The 19,102-nt window shown below is 37.0% G+C and overlaps 1 protein-coding gene across 2 annotated transcripts in view; it reads left to right on the top strand.

Annotated features, from left to right (window-relative positions):
* The window catches only part of KIF11 (kinesin family member 11), a 48,564-nt gene that overhangs the window by 17,024 nt on the left and 12,438 nt on the right, over positions 1 to 19,102 (top strand). For both annotated transcript variants that reach the window (XM_043986591.1, XM_043986592.1), the window contains exons 12-17: positions 2,967 to 3,054; positions 6,273 to 6,461; positions 11,580 to 11,787; positions 14,700 to 14,872; positions 18,400 to 18,525; positions 18,602 to 18,760. In XM_043986591.1, coding sequence (XP_043842526.1) covers positions 2,967 to 3,054; positions 6,273 to 6,461; positions 11,580 to 11,787; positions 14,700 to 14,872; positions 18,400 to 18,525; positions 18,602 to 18,760 — 943 coding nt within the window. The remainder of the gene's footprint in view (positions 1 to 2,966; positions 3,055 to 6,272; positions 6,462 to 11,579; positions 11,788 to 14,699; positions 14,873 to 18,399; positions 18,526 to 18,601; positions 18,761 to 19,102) is intronic.

The raw sequence follows: 19,102 nt of genomic DNA, 5'->3' as shown, positions 1-19,102 counted from the left end.
ATCAGAATATATTATATAAATCTGGCTGTGCTCAGTTCACTCTTGCTTCACTTTATACAAGTCTTCCCAGATTTCTTTAAAACTACCTCTTGCATCATTTCTTATAGCACAATAATATTTCATTACATTTATATGCCATAATTTAGCCATTTCACAATTGCTGGACAACCCCCCACCCCAACCTTGGTGTCTAATCCCTTGCCACTATATAAAGGGCCATTGATAAATATATTTGTACGTGAATTTTTCCACTTTTATATCTTTAGCACATAGGAAAAGCTCATCTCTGGGGGGGGGGGGGCAATGAGGGTTAAGTGACTTGCCCAGGGTCACACAGCTAGTTAAGTGTCTGAGGCTGGATTTGAACTCAGGCCTTCCTGAATCCAAGGCCAGTGCTTTATTCACTGGGCCACCTAGCTGCCCCCCAGAAAAGCTCATCTTTTTAAGGCTAACTTTCTCCCAGTATTGCTATATGATAGTGAGATGTGAAATACTGAAGAATAAAAATTAATATCACTGAGGGCAATGGAAAGGCACCTGGTGGGTGTGAGTAGATTGCAACATATAACTAGTGAGAAACTATGAAAAATAACAGATGTTTGTGACTCTAGGCAAGTCACTTAACCCTGATTGCCTCAAAAACCACCACAAAACAAAGCAGGAATAACAGATATCATCAGGAAATTATATGATAAGAAGAGAGGGTAGGCTGGACTTATGGTGAGGGCAGGAGATAGGAGGTTGAAGCTAGTTTTCTTAGCAATTTTTATAGTGAAAATTAACCATTTTATGTCCTGTGATCATCTCTATCTAGTTTGGTAATTCTTCCCCTTTCCACAGATGTGACAAGTAATTTCATTCTATGCTCCATACTAATTTTCTTATGATATCATCATTTATGTCTACATCATATGTCCATTTTGACCTTAACTTGGTATACATGCTGATCTATGTCCATTTTCTGTCAATTTTTTCTAGTTTTCCCAACAGTTTTTGTAATCAAAATAATCAAGTTTACATCCTGTGCTCTTCTCTATATCATGCTTGTTTATGAACTAGGTTGATAGCCAGAGTATCCCATTGAGAACATTTCAGTGACAGGAGAAAGAAAGGCCTACAACATGTTGCATCTACCCTCTGTGGCATACTTATTCGAGGTTCTGGACTAGTATTGCACAAAATTGGCCAACAACAATATGTTTTGGTATTCAATCATTGAAAGGAATTCCTTAAACAAGGAAAATCCAAGATTTGTTTGAGAGCTTTATGATGGAGGCCTATAAAATGCTATTTCATATCCCAAAGTCAGAATTGAAGAACTACTCTCAAGTAAACTAAGCCAATTTTATATTTATTTAAAAATGTTCTATAAAAGTGTAATTTAAGGGGCAGCTAGGTGGCGCAGTGGATAGAGCACTGGCCCTGGAGTCAGGAGTACCTGAGTTCAAATCCGGCCTCAGACACTTAGCACTTACTCGCTGTGTGACCCTGGGCAAGTCGTTTAACCCCAATTGCTGCCCGCCCCCCCCCCCCCAAAGTGTAATTTAAATGAGAGTGTGTTCTTAATAGACAATTTTATTTTTGGCTAGGGAAAATGTTTTGTTTTTAAGACATTTAAATTGAAGCTATTGTTTAAACCCACTAGTATAGATTTCTACATTGACTAAAATTACCAGTTATGGAAAGGATTCTGATATCTGGTTCTTACCATAAATAATTCACAAGTGATATAAAGAACTCACCAACAGAATTAGTTTCTTTGTAAAATGAAGGATTGTATCAATGATCTTTAAGATTTCCTTGTATAGGGGGCGGCTAGGTGGTGCAGTGGATAGAGCACCGGTCCTAGAGTTAGGAGTACCTGAGTTCAAATCCGGCCTCAGACACTTAACACTTACTAGCTGTGTGACCCTGGGCAAGTCACTTAACCCCCAATTGCCTCACTAAAAAAAAAAAAAAATTAAAAAAAAAAAAAGATTTCCTTGTATATATTTAACATGATTGTAATGTATAGCCTATATCAGGTTGCTTGCCGGCCTGGGGGGGGGGGAGGGGGAAGGGAAGGTGGGAGAAAAATTTGGAACTTTAAAAAGTATCTTTACATGTAATTGGAAAAAAATTTTAAATAGAATTTTAAAAAAAGATTCCCATGTAGCTCTCACTTTGTCTAATTACTTAGAGATGCCACCTTAAAAGTAGCTCTTAGACTAGAGCATATAAATTTGGAATAAAAAAATGTCAAAACTAAACTAAGTTTGAAGTGCCAGACAACATGGCTAATATCTTTTTCAGTATGTCTCTTATCCCTAGGAAATTCACTGTTTGGCACATTGTTTTAAGCTTTGTTATGGTATTTTTACTTACGTTGGATATTAATTTGCTATAGTAAGTATGACTTTTGTTATATCTGAGAATTAAAAATTTTTTTTTTTGGTGAGGCAGTTGGTGTTAAGTGATTTGCCCAGGGTCACACAGCTAGTAAGTGTTAAGTGTTTGAGACCGGATTGGAACTCAGGTCCTCCTGAATCCAGGGCTGGTACTCTATCCATTGCGCCACCTAGCTGCCCCCGAATTAAACTTTTTTAATAAGTAGTCATGTTCAATTTGATAATGGAGCTTAATGGGGAAATGATTGTTTACAGAAATTAACTTCATAGCTAATGTAAAGAACACATATTTCATTAAGAGGTATAACAATACAACTATTAATAGTGCTGGTAACATTTTTATGACCATTTGGATTCTAATATTATCATTGTATGTATCAGTGCTGTGATGTAAAAGGAACTGGGTTAAAAAAGATTCTGGGTACATTCTCTTCTAAGCATGTATATCATATAGAATCTTAATTCTATAGCGCTTAATAATGCTAATAGCATTAGGCTGATAGAGTAAATTTTACTTATAGCTTTCCAAACTTCCATAAACACTACTTTAAAATTATATTTATTTTGAACTTTATTTAGAGCTATGAATGGTAAAATAATTTTCCAAGAGGAGCAGATTGCAGAATATGTTGAAAAAATTAGTATTTTGGAAGAGGAACTTAGTAGGGTAAGTATAAATACATGTAAAATAATGTACCTTTTTCCAGGAAGAAGTTACCAATATTTTGAAGTAAAAAGTTCTAAATCTAAGTGGCAACTGCTTGTAAAATCAAGTGTTTTTTGAGAAAATAAATTGAAAAAAGGAAAGTAAAAGTTAGATTAAATCAAGTATAGAGGCATTTAAACTTATAAAAAATCCTTAAAATGTCATATTGTGTGTTGTTATTACTTTTTATTATGTCCTGTTTTTCAGTGCAGAGATTTGGGCCATTCTTGTGTACTCTGTTTTCTGCTCTGACACAAAGGAATTGCTTTAATATTCTCATGTTCCCAGGGATGCTTCTTTATATTCTGTACTTGGTAGGCATTTGTAAAATGGTCTTTGAAGACCATGTTAATCTTTTCTTCACTAGGATAAATTTTTTATTGGAGGCTTGGGCTGGGTAATGAGGGTTAAGTGACTTGCCCAGCTAGTAAGTGTCAAGTGTCTGAGGCCGGATTTGAACTCAGGTGCTCCTGAATGCAGGGCCAGTGCTTTATCCACTGCGCCACCTAGCTACCCCTAGGATAATACATTTTTTTAAATTTTTAAATGAAGATCAAGATTTTTTCCCCCTTGGAATATTTTGTTGAGTGTTTAAAGATACTCAGAGATTTAAGTGATTTTTCTTTAGGAAAAATCTAGTCTGATGTATTTGTTGGTGTGCTGAGCTAGAAACCTGGAATCAAGTCTCATGGAAATATAGTATGTTAACCTATATGATGTAGAAGTAGAACATAGAATGGATTTTGAAGATATAATGGAAAATTGAAATGGATGTGGGAAGAGGGGAAAGAGTTAAATTAATAATTCCAAGATTTTAATACTGTAAAAAACTATGGTACTACTGTCGTAGAAAAAGGGAAGCCTAGAAGAACTCTGGTTTGAGGAGGAATTTGACTTTATATGTTTTTATTTTAGGGTAACATCAGGACAGCCAAGTGGAATTGTCTTTAAAGATGTGGAGATGGGGGTCAGCTAGGTGGTACAGTGGATAGAGCATCAGCCCTGGAGTCAGGAGGACCTGAGTTCAAATCCAGTCTCAGATACTTTACACATGCTAGCAATATAACCCTGGGCAAGTCACTTAAACCCTGATTGCCTCACCAAAAATAATATAAAGTAAAGATGTGGAGTTAGAGCTGGAGGAAAAGAGGCCTGGAAATGTAAACATTCTCAATAGAAATGATAATTGAGGCCAAGAAAATGCAATCCTCTAGATGAATTTACAGAGAGAACAGAGAGCCAGGGACTAAACTTTCATTTATGATCATATTAGTGAGGCAGCAGGAGGAATTGGTACCCGTGAATGCATCAGAGCAGTGGGAATTGATCTGGTACAGTTTTTAAGTAAGCCCAGTGAGAAGAATTAGACACGCGCTCTTTCTGTTACTCCATAATGATTATGAGCTTTTACGTTTATTATTATTTGGTTGAAATAACTGTTTCAGATACTTAAATCTATAAAAGTCAAATATTCTTTTGTTTTACAGTCATTTTTAGGTATAACTTAAAATATATAACTACTGTTTATTATTTTTCACTAATGTTACAAATGAAGTTTCTTTAAAAGAAGGTATATTATACTAGCAGTAGTTTAGGAATTATCTTAGTGGTCTGCCTTTTTGGGAGCAGGGGTACCTTTCTTACTTTCAAGGTTACTGATAGAATTGTAACTCTTTTTTTTTTTTTTTTTTGGTGAGGCAATTGGGGTTAAGTGACTTGCCCAAAGTCACACAGCTAGTTAAGTGTCAAGTGTCTGAGGCCGGATTTAAACTCAGGTCCTCCTGAACTCAGGGCCGATGCTCTATCCACTGCGCCACCTAGCTGCCCCAATTGTAGTTCTTAAAATTCATGATTTTGAAGGCTAGAACCATGTAACTGCCTTTGTGAGAAAAAAAGTTATGAAGTCACTAATATGGTATCTTTCATCAATCAACAAATATTTATTAAGTTCCTGTGTTGGGCATTAGGGGTACAAGTACAAAAGAAACAATCTACCTGCAAGGAACTGACGTGCTAATGGGAGAATCAACAAAGAGAAATATATACAGTATAATCACAAAGTTAATAAATCAAACATATGTGAAGTAGTTAGATACATAAGGTAGTTTGGGAGGGAGGATACTAGCTAGCAGTTAGGGACATCAGGAAAAATTCCTTGCAGAAGATGGTGCCTGAGCGATGTCAAGGGGAAAGAGGCAGTGAATTTCAGCTGTGGAGGACAGCCAAAACAAACCACAGACCATTGCGGTCATAATGTGGGGCAGAGAGCAGGATAGTGTAACTGGGTTGCTGAGTGGGGGGGGTAGAGTGAGGGGTTATGTCCAATGAAGCTGGAAAGATTTGAGTTAGGGCCAAGTTGTAAAAGTCTTTAAAAAACAAATCTATGGGCAGCTAGGTGGTGCAGTGGATAAAGCACCGGCCCTGGATTCAGGAGGACCTGAGTTCAAATCTGGCCTCAGACATTTGACACTTACTAACTGTGTGACCCTGGGCAAGTCACTTAACCCTCATTGCCCGACCAAGAAAAACCAAACAAACAAATTAAAAACAAAAAACAAATCTATTGTATCCTAGAGGCAATAGGGGTACTGTCGTTGATTGAATTAGGGGAGTGATATGGTTGGTTCTGCATGTAATTAAATTTACTTTGCCATTTTTCTGGAGGATGGATAGAAATGGGGAAAGACTTGAGGCAGGGAACCAACATATCTAACTTACCATATAATTGATATTAGCTGCTCAAACATTATTGAAGTATAGCTATTAAAAATTTAGAATGAGAGCTGGCCTCAGTTAGGGAACCTGGGTTGAATTTAAAGTTACTGGCCATGTAGTCTTGGTCAAGTTAGTTAGCCTTTCAGTGTTCTAGACAACCAAGGTATAAATCTGCGTTGGTAAAGGAAATTTCTTCACCTGGGAGTTCACCACACCAGCTAAATCATGGGTACCTTAAAACAAGTTAGCCTGTCAAATAGGTTTATAGTTTAACATTTCTGATACTTAATTGCAATGCATACTGGTAAATAACTTATTTTTAAATGCTAGGGAATCTAGGTAATTCCCAGTTTTTGTCTTGATTTAATGTGTGGTTCATAAAAATAGACCTTTGCTAATTAGCTGTCCAAATATTTTTCTTGTGAAAAAATATGTTACTTAATTGGTCTGGTTGGCACTTTTAGGTCACAGATTTGTTTGTGGATAACAAAAATGAACTGGAACAATGTAAATCAGACCTCCAATATAAGGTGAAGGAACTTGAAGACACTCAAAAAAATTTACAAGAAACTAAATTACAACTTGTTGAAGAAGAATATATCACTTCAGTTTTGGAAATCACTGAGGAGAAACTTCATGGTGTTGCCAGTGAGGTTGGTCATTTTCTTTTACAAAGTTAGAAAGTTTTGGTTAATCGGCTTTATTGCCTATTCAGATAAATCCTTGTGAAAAAAAAGTAAGTTCTGCTTATGCACAAAAAATTGAGATATCATTTGCTCTGTCCATCAAAGAAATGCATTTAAGAAATCTGTCTTCCAGATATGTCTGTATTCTAATGAAATTTACTAGTTATTGCTGATTTTTATTTTTTAAATTGTTCTGAATTTAACACCAAAAAAGAGTAAGTCTATATAAAAGCAGAATGAAAGAAGAGCATTGTATGTGATAATATGAATCTCTATTCCATATATCTTTTTTTAAAAGCATATGACAAATTAACCAAGTTGCTTTCTTTTTAAAATATATTTTGATTTCTTTTATTTTTACCTTACCTTGATTTCCCCTTATATCTCTTCTTACCCCCTTTAAGACAACCATCTTTGTTATAAGACAAAGAATTTTTTTTTATAAAAGAAGGAAAAAATCAGTAAAACCAATGAATACACCAAAACAATCCAACTTTAGAGCTAATTGTAAAGGAAATACCAAAGGGGGAGGGAAACTTTCTTGTCCTGATAGATTTTGCAAGAGAATTCTATCAAACTTTAAAAGAATAATAAATCCATATACTACACAAATTATTCTCAAAAATCAAGAAAAGCACTCTTACCAAACTCTTTATGAAACAAATATTGACATAATACTTAAATTAGGAAAAGATCGAAGAAGAAATATAAATCAATGTTATTAATGAATGTCAATTCCAAAATTTTAAGCGAAAGCCTATTAAAGATACTATAATAGTTTATCCAGGAAATCATTTGTTGTGACCAAGTTGGATTTGCACTAGGGGTGCAAACATGGTTCATCATTAGGAAAACAATATAATCATTAAAAACATCTCAAACCACATAATTATCTTTAGATGCAAAAAAAAAATAATTGTGTGTTTTCAAATTTTTGTTGTTGTTGGTGGTGGTGGTGTTGTTTTTTTTGGGGGGGGTGAGGCAATTGGGGATAAGTGACTTGCCCAGGGTCACACAGCTAGTACGTGTCAAGTGTCTGAGATTGGGTTTGAACTCAGGTCTTCCTGACTCCAGGGCCAGTGCTCTATCCACTGCACCACCTAGCAGCCCCATGTTTTAAAATTTTAATGGCCCTCTTTAAAATCTTTTCTTTTTTTGCGGCACTGTTACTACCCCCTCTTCCACTCTAAATCCTCCCACATCCAAGTCAAAACAGGACCTTGTAAGAAGCATAAATCAAGCAAAACAAATCCGCACAATGCCCATGTCCTAGAGTGAATGTCTCTTTCCCTGACTTAGTCTAATAATTACTGTTTGTTATAGGTTCTTTGGAGTCTTGGCTGGTCATTGGACTGATCAAAGTGGTTTACTTGGTTACTGCTTTGGTGCCATATTACTGTTTGTTTACTCTGTTACTGAATAAATTTCTCCTCTTGTTTTGCTCACTTACTTTGCATGAAGTCATACAAGTCTTTTCAGAAATCTCTAATTCTCTTTCATCAGTTCTTAGAGCAAAATAACATTCCATTTATATTCCATTATTTGTCAGCCCTTTTCCAATTGATTAGCTCCCTTTAGTTTCCTTTGTTTGCTGTGACAAAAAGTGTTTATCTAAATAGTTTTAAAATGATGGTCCTGTTCTTCTTTCTTTGATCTCTTCAGATTATATCTGGTATCACTGGGTCCACTGACAGGCCCATTCTTGTGACTTTAGCTATACTTCCAAATGGCTTTTCAGAGTGGCTGGAACAACTCAGCAGCTCTACCAACTGCATTAGGCTGCCTGTTCTCTCACTCCCCTACAGCAGTTGTTATGCTTTTTGTTTTTGTTGTCATCTTTGACAATCTGATTGTGAAGTGAAACTTCATAATTACTTTGAATTGTGTTTATCTAATAAATAATGATTTGGGAGCTTTTTTATATATATATAAAAACTTCATATGCTGATGACTTAGATTTCATTCTTTGAGAACTACCTGTTCATATCTTTTAACCATTTGCTTTTGTTTTTATACATTTGAATTAGTTCCTTATATCTCTTGAATATCACACCTTTATCAATGAAACATGCTGCAAGGATTTTATACCAGGTATTTTTTCCTCTTTTGGCTCTCCAACTTCCATTTTACAAAGAAGAAGATGGTGAAAGAGAACGTGTGAAATCAGCACCAGTGTTATAACTGGGTGCTTGTTTCCATTCCACTACTGTTTTCAATTCCCCTTGCCCTGGCTGCTATCCCTTGTTTATTCCTTTTCTCTCTCTTAATCTCCACTTCAGGATTTATTCTCTGTGTTAATGCTGTTTAACTTATGACTCTTCCTTTTCTGGTACTATCTTTCCTCTCTTAATGTTTCCCTCCATATCCCTGCTCTGTGGGTATGGGTCTGGGTCTGGGTGTGTGTGTGTGTGTTTATGTTTAAATCCTACTTTGTCCATTTACTCATCTCATTTGAAACGAGTGTGAGGGCAGCTAGGTGGCACAGTGGATAGAGCACTGGTCCTGGATTCAGAAGGACCTGAGTTCAAATCCAGCCTCAGACACTTGACACTAGCCGTGTGACCCTGGGCAAGTCACTTAACCCCAATTGCCTCACCAAAAAAAAAAAGAAAGAAAGAAATGAGTGTGGTTCATTTGATAGCTGTTTTCCCTTTCTACTAACTCCATATTTGTATGCTTTTTTTCTCATGTACCCCAATTATGAGAACTAGTGTAAGGGCTAAAATTCTAGCTATACTGTCTAAAATATCTAATGAGTGGTCGCCAATAAATTATAAGCTTTAGCAAGAGTTAGACTTTTAAGCATTAATTAAGGAGAATGAAAATTTGGTAAAGAGAGAGAGAAAGGCCTAGATTCATCTATCTATTAAAGGGAGAGTGCATTTCTAGCTCCCTTCTCCACCAGAGTCCTCAGGAAAGAGAGAGTCAGAGTGCCAGCCTCCCCCTTCTTCCTCCCACCAGCCAACTTCACTTCCTGACGCCAAAGAAAAGCCGCATAGTCCTGCCCTCAGAGGCCCTCTCCTCATGTTGGAGCTTTCCTACAGTAAAGCTCCAGCAGGTGGCGTCATTCCAATCGTTACACTAGTAAGGTCTTTTTCCTCCTTTCTATGCTAAAGTATTTCTTTTACCCTCCCTTTCCCAACCCTCTTAAAACCATCAGAACAGTCTCGTCTAGATTTTCTGTTAATCTTATTTAACTCTCCCTTAAAAACCCTTTGATTTTTTTCTAATACTTCATGAAGTCATTGATTTCTTTTTGGTCTCTTCTAATTATCAGGGAGTCTGTTACTTGGATAAAATTTATCACTTTCTGTTTTAAGTTATTGTCTTTCCAATTCTTTTTGAAATTTAGATTTCATTTTTTTAATCTCTTAATTTCTTCTAGGCATTCATGTAGTTCTTGTGGAAAATCAATTTTTATTTTCCTTTGAGATTCTGCTTTCATTTGTTATGGAGTTGTTATCTCCTTCTAGTTTGGCTTTTTGGGTAATCTGGATGTACAATAATTCTTTAAAGTGGTTGGTATCGGGGGCAGCTAGGTGGTGCAGTGGGTAAAGCACCCGCCTTGGATTCAGGAGAAACTGAATCTGGCCTAAGACACTTTATACTTATTAGCTGTGTGACTTTGGGCAAGTCACTTAACCCTCATTGCCCTGCCCCCCCCTCAAAAAAGTGGTTGGTATCTTCCATATCTCTCCAGCTTTAGTTCCTGAATTGGGGGGTTGCCCCCTGCTGTGTTAGGGTAGTGTGGTTAGCCTTGCTTGTTCTTGACCTGGGTTATTTGGATTCCTTTCCTGACCTCTACTTCCTGGGAGTTTCTGTACTAAACACACTGATAGATTCTAGGCCCTTGAATCTTTGAGGTTCTGAGCACTGCCTATTAGGGCCAAGAGGTCTTGGGACATTTTAAAGGTTCACTCTTGGTTTCTGATCACCTTGTGACTTTGTCATGGGACTTTACTGCTTTTCTTGCTTCCAGATACAGAGCTGTGCAGGTACAGGTGTCTCTGGCCCCTCTCATCTTGTTGGGAACTTCTGTCTTTTTTGCCCATGCTGGCTGGCACAAATTTTTCTACCAGGCCCTCTTTTCTTCTGACTGGGTTTCCTGCTGACATTTTATGCAGTTATGTGGTAGTTATTTAATGTAGTCTAGATTATCACTGCATTTCTTGATTGTCATTCATTCATTCTAGGGATAGTTTTAGGTTTTTACTGCAGTATGTAGGAGTTGAGCTGCCTGATTCCATTCAAAAACTGGAAGTTTATTGCTGAATTAAAAAACAAGCCTAGAGTAATGAAAAGGGAATAGAACTTTAATGTCTTTTAAAGAAATTATCCTTAAAAAAGCACGGAATCAAAAAAAGGTGGGGGGGCAGCTAGGTGGCGCAGTGGATAAAGCACCGGCCCTGGATTTAGGAGTACCTGAGTTGAAATCCGGCCTCAGACACTTGATACATACTAGCTGTGTGACCCTGGGCAAGTCGCTTAATCCCCATTGCCCAGGGGAGGAAAAAAAAAAAGCACGGGATCTTGACTGGTGATTTAAACCAACCAATCAAAAAATATTTCCATACCTCCTGAATACCAAACTACATTCCCACATTACAGAGAAGGAATTGAAATTCTGTAAACTTCCAGTAGCCCACACTAGTAAGGAAAGAAATAAAGTATGTATGTTTGATCTATACAAGAAATGAAGTATATATGTTTGATCAATACAAGAATAATTGAGTCAACTTTAATTATCATTTCAGAATAATTGTAAAATAATTATAAAATCTTTGAGTATGTAGACTCACTTCAGTTAATGATTAATTTGAGAAGAAATTGTATAAGGACATTGGTACTGGGCCATCTTTTTAATATTTAACTGTAGATAATCATAGTTATGAAATCTAATCTATAGGGTGAGAAAAACATTATTTCTTTGTAGAAGTACAAAGAGTGCAACTTCTCACTTGATTAGCACCACTATCTTTCACCATCATTTTTCACTTAAGTCCCTCCTTCATACTCTGAATTCTATTTTAATTATAAAACGCTTATGTCATATCCGTCTTACCAATGCTGTTGTTTTTCTTATAGTTACTTGGTGCTGTTAAAGAGACTACAAAAGATGTGTTTGGTCTACATTCAAAACTGGATCGTAAACAAGCAGTTGATAAGCATAATGCTGAAGCCCAGGAGATATTTGGCAAAGACCTGAATAGCTTATTTAGTAAAATGGAATTTTTGATAAAGGATGGCACCAGAAAACAAAAAGCCATGTTAGACTCATACAGTACTTTATTTGGTAAGCCGAAGTTCAGTGTTTAAATAAATATATATATGTATGTGTATATATTTGTGTGTGTGTGTATGTGTGTGTGTGTGTGAGGCAGTTGGGGTTAAGTGACTTGCCTAGGGTCACACAGCTAGTAAGTGTCAAGTGTCTGAGGCTAGATTTGAACTCAGGTACTCCTGACTCCAGGGCCAGTGCTCTATCCACTGTGCCACCTAGCTGCCCCCTTAAATATATTTTTAATGTCCTAATTTATTTTAGCTTTTAATTTATATGTTGATCTCAGACTTAGTAAAATGTTATCAATTTGACTTTGGGATATGAAATATATTTTATTATGTATCTATTCTTTTAGCCTAGACCAGGTTCAAATTCTTCTGCCCCTTGATTCAATGTTGAATCAGTCTTGTATGGTGGAACTTTTAATAGAGATGATACTTGGGGGCAGCTAGGTGGTATAGTAGATAAAGCACTGGCCCTGGATTCAGGAAGACCTGAATTCAAATTCGGCCCCAGACACTTGACACTTACTAGTTGTGTGACCCTGGACCAAGTCATTTAACCCTCGTTTCCCTAAAAAAAAAATAGAGATACTTTCTTCATTATGATCATAGGCATAGATTCTCTGGTAACCAGTTGATTGAGAGAATGAGCCAACTTGGTTGAGTCCTGTCTCTGACATAAACTAGTTCTGTGACTGTGAACAAAATATGTAATTTCTCAGTGCCCCAGGTAGCCAGGTCTCTCACTATAAGATGGAGATGAGTTGTTGATAAGGATGGAGTATCCATACTGTGTGCTCCTTATACTCAAGAAATCACAGGTCTGGACCATATGGATAAAATATTTAGTGTTCTTAGGCTTTTGAAGCACATTTATTTGGGTTATCCCATTGATTCTTACAATAACTCTTTGGGGTAGGTACTTATAATTATTACATGGAAGTAATTGTTTGGAGATGAAGAAACTGAGGCACAGAGAGGCTAGATGACTCTTCCTTGTCCCACAGTCTGTGTGGCATTCAGACCCAGTAGAGTCCTGACCTCAAGCCCAACACACTTTCCAAACACCGCAATACCTCATGGAGTTGTTGAATAAGCATTGGATTAGAGGTTTTGAAACCTGGATTCTACTTCTGATTTTTAATCAAGTCACATTTTTTCTGGGCTTTAGTTCCTTCTTCTCTAAGCGGGATAGACTAGATTTACTAGGTCCAATCCAACTGCAAAATTATGATTAAGTAGCTAATTATGTAATACTATATGAATAACATTGTAATGTAAATTTCACTCTAACAGATTTGTTTCTAAACTCCATTCAATGGCCCATTTACTTAGTATGCATGCATATTTGATCCTGAAAATTCTAATCAGTTATTGGACAGCAATTCAACAAGTTCAACAAACTTGGTGGGGTGGGCAATGAGAGCTGAGTGACTTGCCCAGGGTTACACAGATAGTATGTGTCAAGTATCAGAGGCCAGATTTGAATCAACAAACTCTTAATTACTGTGTATAAAGAGCAAGCCAGTTTGTCTAAGGGCACAGAATAGATTCAGATGACTAATATAAGGAAAGCCTAAATAGAGAGGTTTCAGGTTGGTTTGGGCCTTGAATGGCTGGCATAGGAATTTTAACTTTTTTCCCCCTATTTTTTTTTTTTTTAAGTGAGGCAGTTGGGGCTATGTGCCTTGCCCAGGGTCACACAGCTAGTTAGTGTCAAGTGTCTGAGGCCAGATTTGAACTCAGGTCCTCCTGACTCCAGGGCTGGTGCTCTATCCACTGCACCACCTAGTTGCCCTTCCCCCTATTTTTTTTGTTTGTTTGTTTTTTGTTTTTTTAGTGAGGCAATTGGGGTTAAGTGACTTGCCCAGGGTCACACAGCTAGTAAGTGTTATGTGTCCGAGGCTGGATTTGAGCTCAGGTACTCCTGAATCCAGGGCCGGTGCTTTATCCACTGCGCCACCTAGCCGCCCCCTCCCCCCCTTTTTTTTGATAGGCTACAGGACACCACTGAAGGATTTTCAGCTAAAGGAATAATAAGGCCAGATGACCACATAAATATTAATATACTAATAGTCAGGATAGGTTTGAGGGTTAGATAGATAGTATAAGTTAAAAAAACTATTAGATAGCTATTGTAGTCCAGATAGGTTGAATGAGGGTCTGTACTTGAGTGATAACTAGTTTAAACAAGACTTTTTAATTGTTTAGATGTGGAAGATGAAGGGAAGGGAAGAATCTAAGTTAACATCATGGTTTTTTCCAAATATAGGATACTGAGTACATGTTGATGAAGAGACTTTGTAAAGTCAGAAGGAGGAACAGGTTTTGGGGAAACATTTATAATCTTGGTTTTGAACCTGTTAAGTTTGAAGTGCTTCTGGGTCATTCAGGTAGATGTGTCCAGTTAGCAGTTGAAGTCACAAGTCTGGAGTTAAAGAAAGATGTCAGGACTGGGAATTTAAATTTGAAAGTCATGTGTATAGAACTCATAGTTGAAAAAATGGGAATTAATGATATTGCCAAGTGAGCAAATGAAAAGAGAAGAAAAAGAGGCCAAAAAGAGAACCTTGAGAAATACTTAACCTTCAGGAGTCAGAATAGTAGCCATGAAAGGAGGCAGAGAAAGAGTAGCTAGAAAGTAAAAACACAAGCAAAGCTAGATGTCTAAGGAACTATGGGAGAGAATGTCTGGAGTCTAGAAGGAAGCTTGGTCAATAGTAAATACATGAACAGTATATAGGTCAAAGAGGATGAAGACTGAGACAAGCGCACTGGAGTTGGCAGTAGGGAGGTTGTTAGATGTTGGAAAAGCATTTTGGGGACAGTGATATTGAGGGGTTGAGGGAATGAGGAATTGGATGATTAAACTTGTCAACTTTGAAAGTAGGATTGATTTTAAATAACATTTTCTTTTCATAGGCCATCTATTCTCCACTAGTGCCTCTGCACTAGACAATATTACAACAACTGCACTTGGATCTCTTAGCTCCATTTTAGAAAAAGTATCTACTAATGTTTCTCAGATTTCAAATGTGATATTAAAAGAAGAATCTATATCAACTGAAAGTAAAACTGTTCTTCAGAAATTGGTGGTAAGTTATTTTGTGTCTTCTTATGAAACTGTTAATGGTCAGTGTTCCAGTTTAAGCTATATAGTGGGTTACAGTAGACTATCGTTATAGCAGCCAAATAGAATAATGTAGATCAAGGACTTTGCAAATTTTGAAACACTTTATAAATGAGAACTGCAATACTAAATATTATTATAATTCTATAATGATAATGAGATGTTATGAACATGGTGTTTCAGATATACATGGTTTTGGTTTTTTCTTAAAAAAAAACACCCAAATAATTGATATCAAATGGATAAACCTGCTATGGAAACAGCCTCCTCTTACTCCATGTGCCCCCATCTTCTACCTCCTACACATATATTCACACACTCTCTTCTGGTTTATAAAAGTAAAGGTAAAGAGATAATAATAATAATAATAATTTAATACTCTAGAAATGAGGGCCAGATGTCCTCAGGGGATCAGGATCTATTTGCAGGGTCCACATATTGGTTAAGTAACCATATCTCTGGTACATTCAGATGAGTACAATGTAAAACAATTCCACTGGAGCCAGGTGACTTCAGAATTGCTGGTCTCCCTTCTCTGACAGAAGCCAGTATTAATTATTGACCTTCTCTAACCTGGCAGGAATATAAGGTTGCTACTTTAAAAGCTACAGTATTGTAGAAAGATGGCCACGTATCATAATGTTTCTGCAGTTCTAAGATTATAGGAAGCAACTCATTGTGTTCTTGTTGTTATTAAGTAAGTATTCTAGCTTCAATACCACATGTATATGTCCCATCTTCTTTTCTTGTCTGCCAGTACAGAAGATATATCTAATATTTGGGGGTTGGGGAGCGGTATATTCAAGACAACTGGGCAAAATTTTAATTTTACTCTCTATACTATTTATTTCATTAAAGTTTACATAACTGTTTTTCGGTTTTGTTTTTTTTTTTTAGTGAGGCAATTGGGGTTAAGTGACTTGCCCAGGGTCACACAGCTAGTAAGTGTTAAGTGTCTGAGGCCAGATTTGAACCCAGGTACTCCTGACTTCAGGACCGGTGCTCTATCCACTACTCCACCTAGCTGCCCCTACATAACTGTTTTTCAACTGAATTTGTACATATTATTCTTATCCAGTTTTATATATATATATACAGAAAACTATTATACTATTATACACCCACACTTTTTGGTCATGGATTATAAATCTATTTTCCAGTATGTAAGCCATCTGCTTATCTTGCCTAGTACAAGGTCATTTCCAGAATTCATAAACAAGTCTTTTTTCCATCATCTAGATCACAATGTCTGATGGTTAATGTGTTTGATTGGTTAAAAAATTTTTTTAGATAAAATGTAATGTCCTGTAGGGGTTAGTATTAAGTATGTGAGCCATTTGACCCTGTTGAGTATAGCCTTTCAGGCAATTAATTAAACATCTACTTAATTTTGTGATCTCTGTTTATTAATGAGGTTGTATGAAACAAAATCAAAAACCTTTCTGAATTCAGTTCCATTTAAATTTGGCAAACTTTTTTAAAAAATTAAATATCTACTATGTGTAAGGAACTCTGCTAAAGGGAAAAGATAGCATCCTCTTACTCCCCATGACTTCTAGGCCTATCACTGCCTTACAATGAGTTTATGTTAATGTGACAGGACTCCCCTAAAAACCTAAATGGTGCTAAATGGTGATATTACTTAGTATCCTATTCCAGATTTCTTTTGGGGGGTGGGGCAATGAGGGTTAAGTGACTTGCCCAGGGTCACACAACTACTAAGTGTCAAGTGTCTGAGGTCAGATTTGAACTCAGGTCCTCCTGAATCCAGGGCCAGTGCTTTATCCACTGCGCCACCTAGCTGCCCCCTTCTTCCAGATTTTTGCTAAAAAATTCTGTGGTAGTGTTTTTTTCCCATTGTTTTTCCAAGTATAGTTACCTTGCAAACCTATAATTTCTAGGATTGCCTTTCTTGTTTCTTACCAAAATGTTAGGTCCCTCTCCAAGTCTTTATGTAACTCCTTCCTCCCATTTTTGCACATATTATTCTGAAAAAACAGATGAATGCCCATCAATGACTTTCATATTTGCTGTGTTTCCTTGGGTAAATCACTAAACTTTCCCGGGTTACATTTTCCTAACCTTATTATAAAATGAAGAAATTGAACTAAATCTCAAAATGTCCAATCAGTTATTCCATGTTCTATTCTATCTGTTGTTTCTTGGCCCGAATACAGTTTCCATAATCCAGCGAAAGTTGGCAATTTGGTCTCTAGTTCCTCTGCCTTTTTGAAAACAAACCTACTCTTTGGGTAATTCTCAGTTCACATATTGCTGAAGCCTAGCTTGCAGAATCTTAATCATAACCATGCTGATATGTGAAATGAGCACAATTGTTCGGTAATTTGAACAATTTTGGGCATTGCCCATCTTGGGATTGGGTTGTAAACTTATCTTTTCCAATCTAGTGGCCACTGCTCAGTGCAGCGCTTTAACGGCATCCTCCACTACTACCTTATTGTTAGCAGTGCTTCCTAAGGCCCACTTGACTTCATTCTCCATAATGGCTCTCACAGCCTTTCTAATATTTCCAACATTACTTCATTCTACTCTTTTCCTAAAGGCAGGTAGATAGTATAGTGGATAGAGCGCTGGTCCTGGAATCAGGAAGACCTGAGTTCAAACCCTGTGCAAGTCACTTAACCTCTATCTTTCTCAGTTTCCTTCATTGTAAAACAGGGACAGTGATAACACCTACCTTCTAGGGTGGTTGTGTGGATCAAATAAGATAACATTTGTAAAGCACTTAGCACAGTGTCCTGGTAGGCACTTAATAGAGAGTTATTCCCTTCCTTTCATATATTTGCTGTTCCAGTCAAATTTGCCTATTTATTTTTGCCCCCATACATGACATTCCATTTTCCCTGCTTTTGTATAAGTGATCTCCTATGTCTAGCATGTACTTCTTCCTTACCTCTGCCTACTTGAAGCTTTCATGATGCAGTGGAGGTACATAGCAAGGCCTTTTGTCACTAACAACTATCATTCCCCTCTCCCCTTCAGTTATTAACTTTCTCTCTTGAAATTTTGTAGTGATGTAATTTGTATTTACTTATTCATATGCATCTCCCCCCACCCATCCCTCCAATAAAATGTAAGTTCCTCATCTTTGTGTCCTTTGCCTCTAGCCCAGGACCATGTGTCCAGTCCCCCTTTAAATGACTATTGAAATGAATTTATTCCCCAGGGAGTTTGACACCAGCCCAAGTTAATTCCACTAATTTTTGGCCCCAGAAAACTGCCCCTTGAGTTAAATTCAGGACAGAAGTTCCAGAGACAAAACTGTATGACTTGACTTAAGAATTTTGCTAAGTGTCAGCTCCCACACTGACTGGGCTTCTCCTTAGGAGAGCGTGATGGTCACCTTTTATGCAGATAAGGAATATATAGCTAAAGATTTCTAGAATGTCTTAAATAGTTTATTTTAATGGTCTTAATTTAGAGCATTAAGATTATTGCCTGTTCTTTTTTTTATCTTTTTTATAATCTTAGGAAGAGCATAAAACTGAGCTTAATAAATCTCTGGAAACGACTCTTTCCCCTGTGGTGGTGTCTCTATTGGAACTCAGCTGTCAAATGAATTGTAACTTCAAGAATCTTCTGTCAGTAGCCAATAAGGTAAAACATGTTTCATTTTTAATATTTGAAAGTGAACCTCAGATTAAGAAGGAAACTAAATCCTTTTTCTTCAAAGATAGAAGATCAAAAAAAGGAAATAGACGATTTTCTCAGCACACTGTGTAAACGTCTGCATGAACTACAGGAAAATACTGATGCCTCCTTGGCTGAATCTCAGAAGCATTGTGAAACCTTAATGAGTGAACTGAAGACAGTGAAGCAAACCCAATCACAGGTATCAGATGAACAGCTGGTTTCATGGGGCACGGGTAATTTGGTCACCTTTGCTGGAAGAAATGGAAGCATTTCTAAAAGCATTTTTTAAAGTTTGGAAGTTACTAGTGTCCTTCAGTCCCTTTAAAGCAGCTAGATATGATGACACATGCTTGTTGTCCCTACTGGAAGCCGAAGTTGGCACATCTTGAGTTCCAGAGTTTCGAGCTATAGCATCCTATGCAGATGTAGTCATCCTTAGCAAGTCCCACATCAATATCATAAGCCCCCAAAGGTCACCAAATTACCAAAGGAAGAATAAACCGGTTTAGGTTGGAAAAGGAAAGAAATTCTTTAATCTGTA

This window comes from Dromiciops gliroides, chromosome 2 (assembly GCF_019393635.1).
Source record: "Dromiciops gliroides isolate mDroGli1 chromosome 2, mDroGli1.pri, whole genome shotgun sequence".
Classification (NCBI taxonomy): domain Eukaryota; kingdom Metazoa; phylum Chordata; class Mammalia; order Microbiotheria; family Microbiotheriidae; genus Dromiciops; species Dromiciops gliroides.
This window is presented reverse-complemented; position numbering and strand designations above follow the sequence as displayed.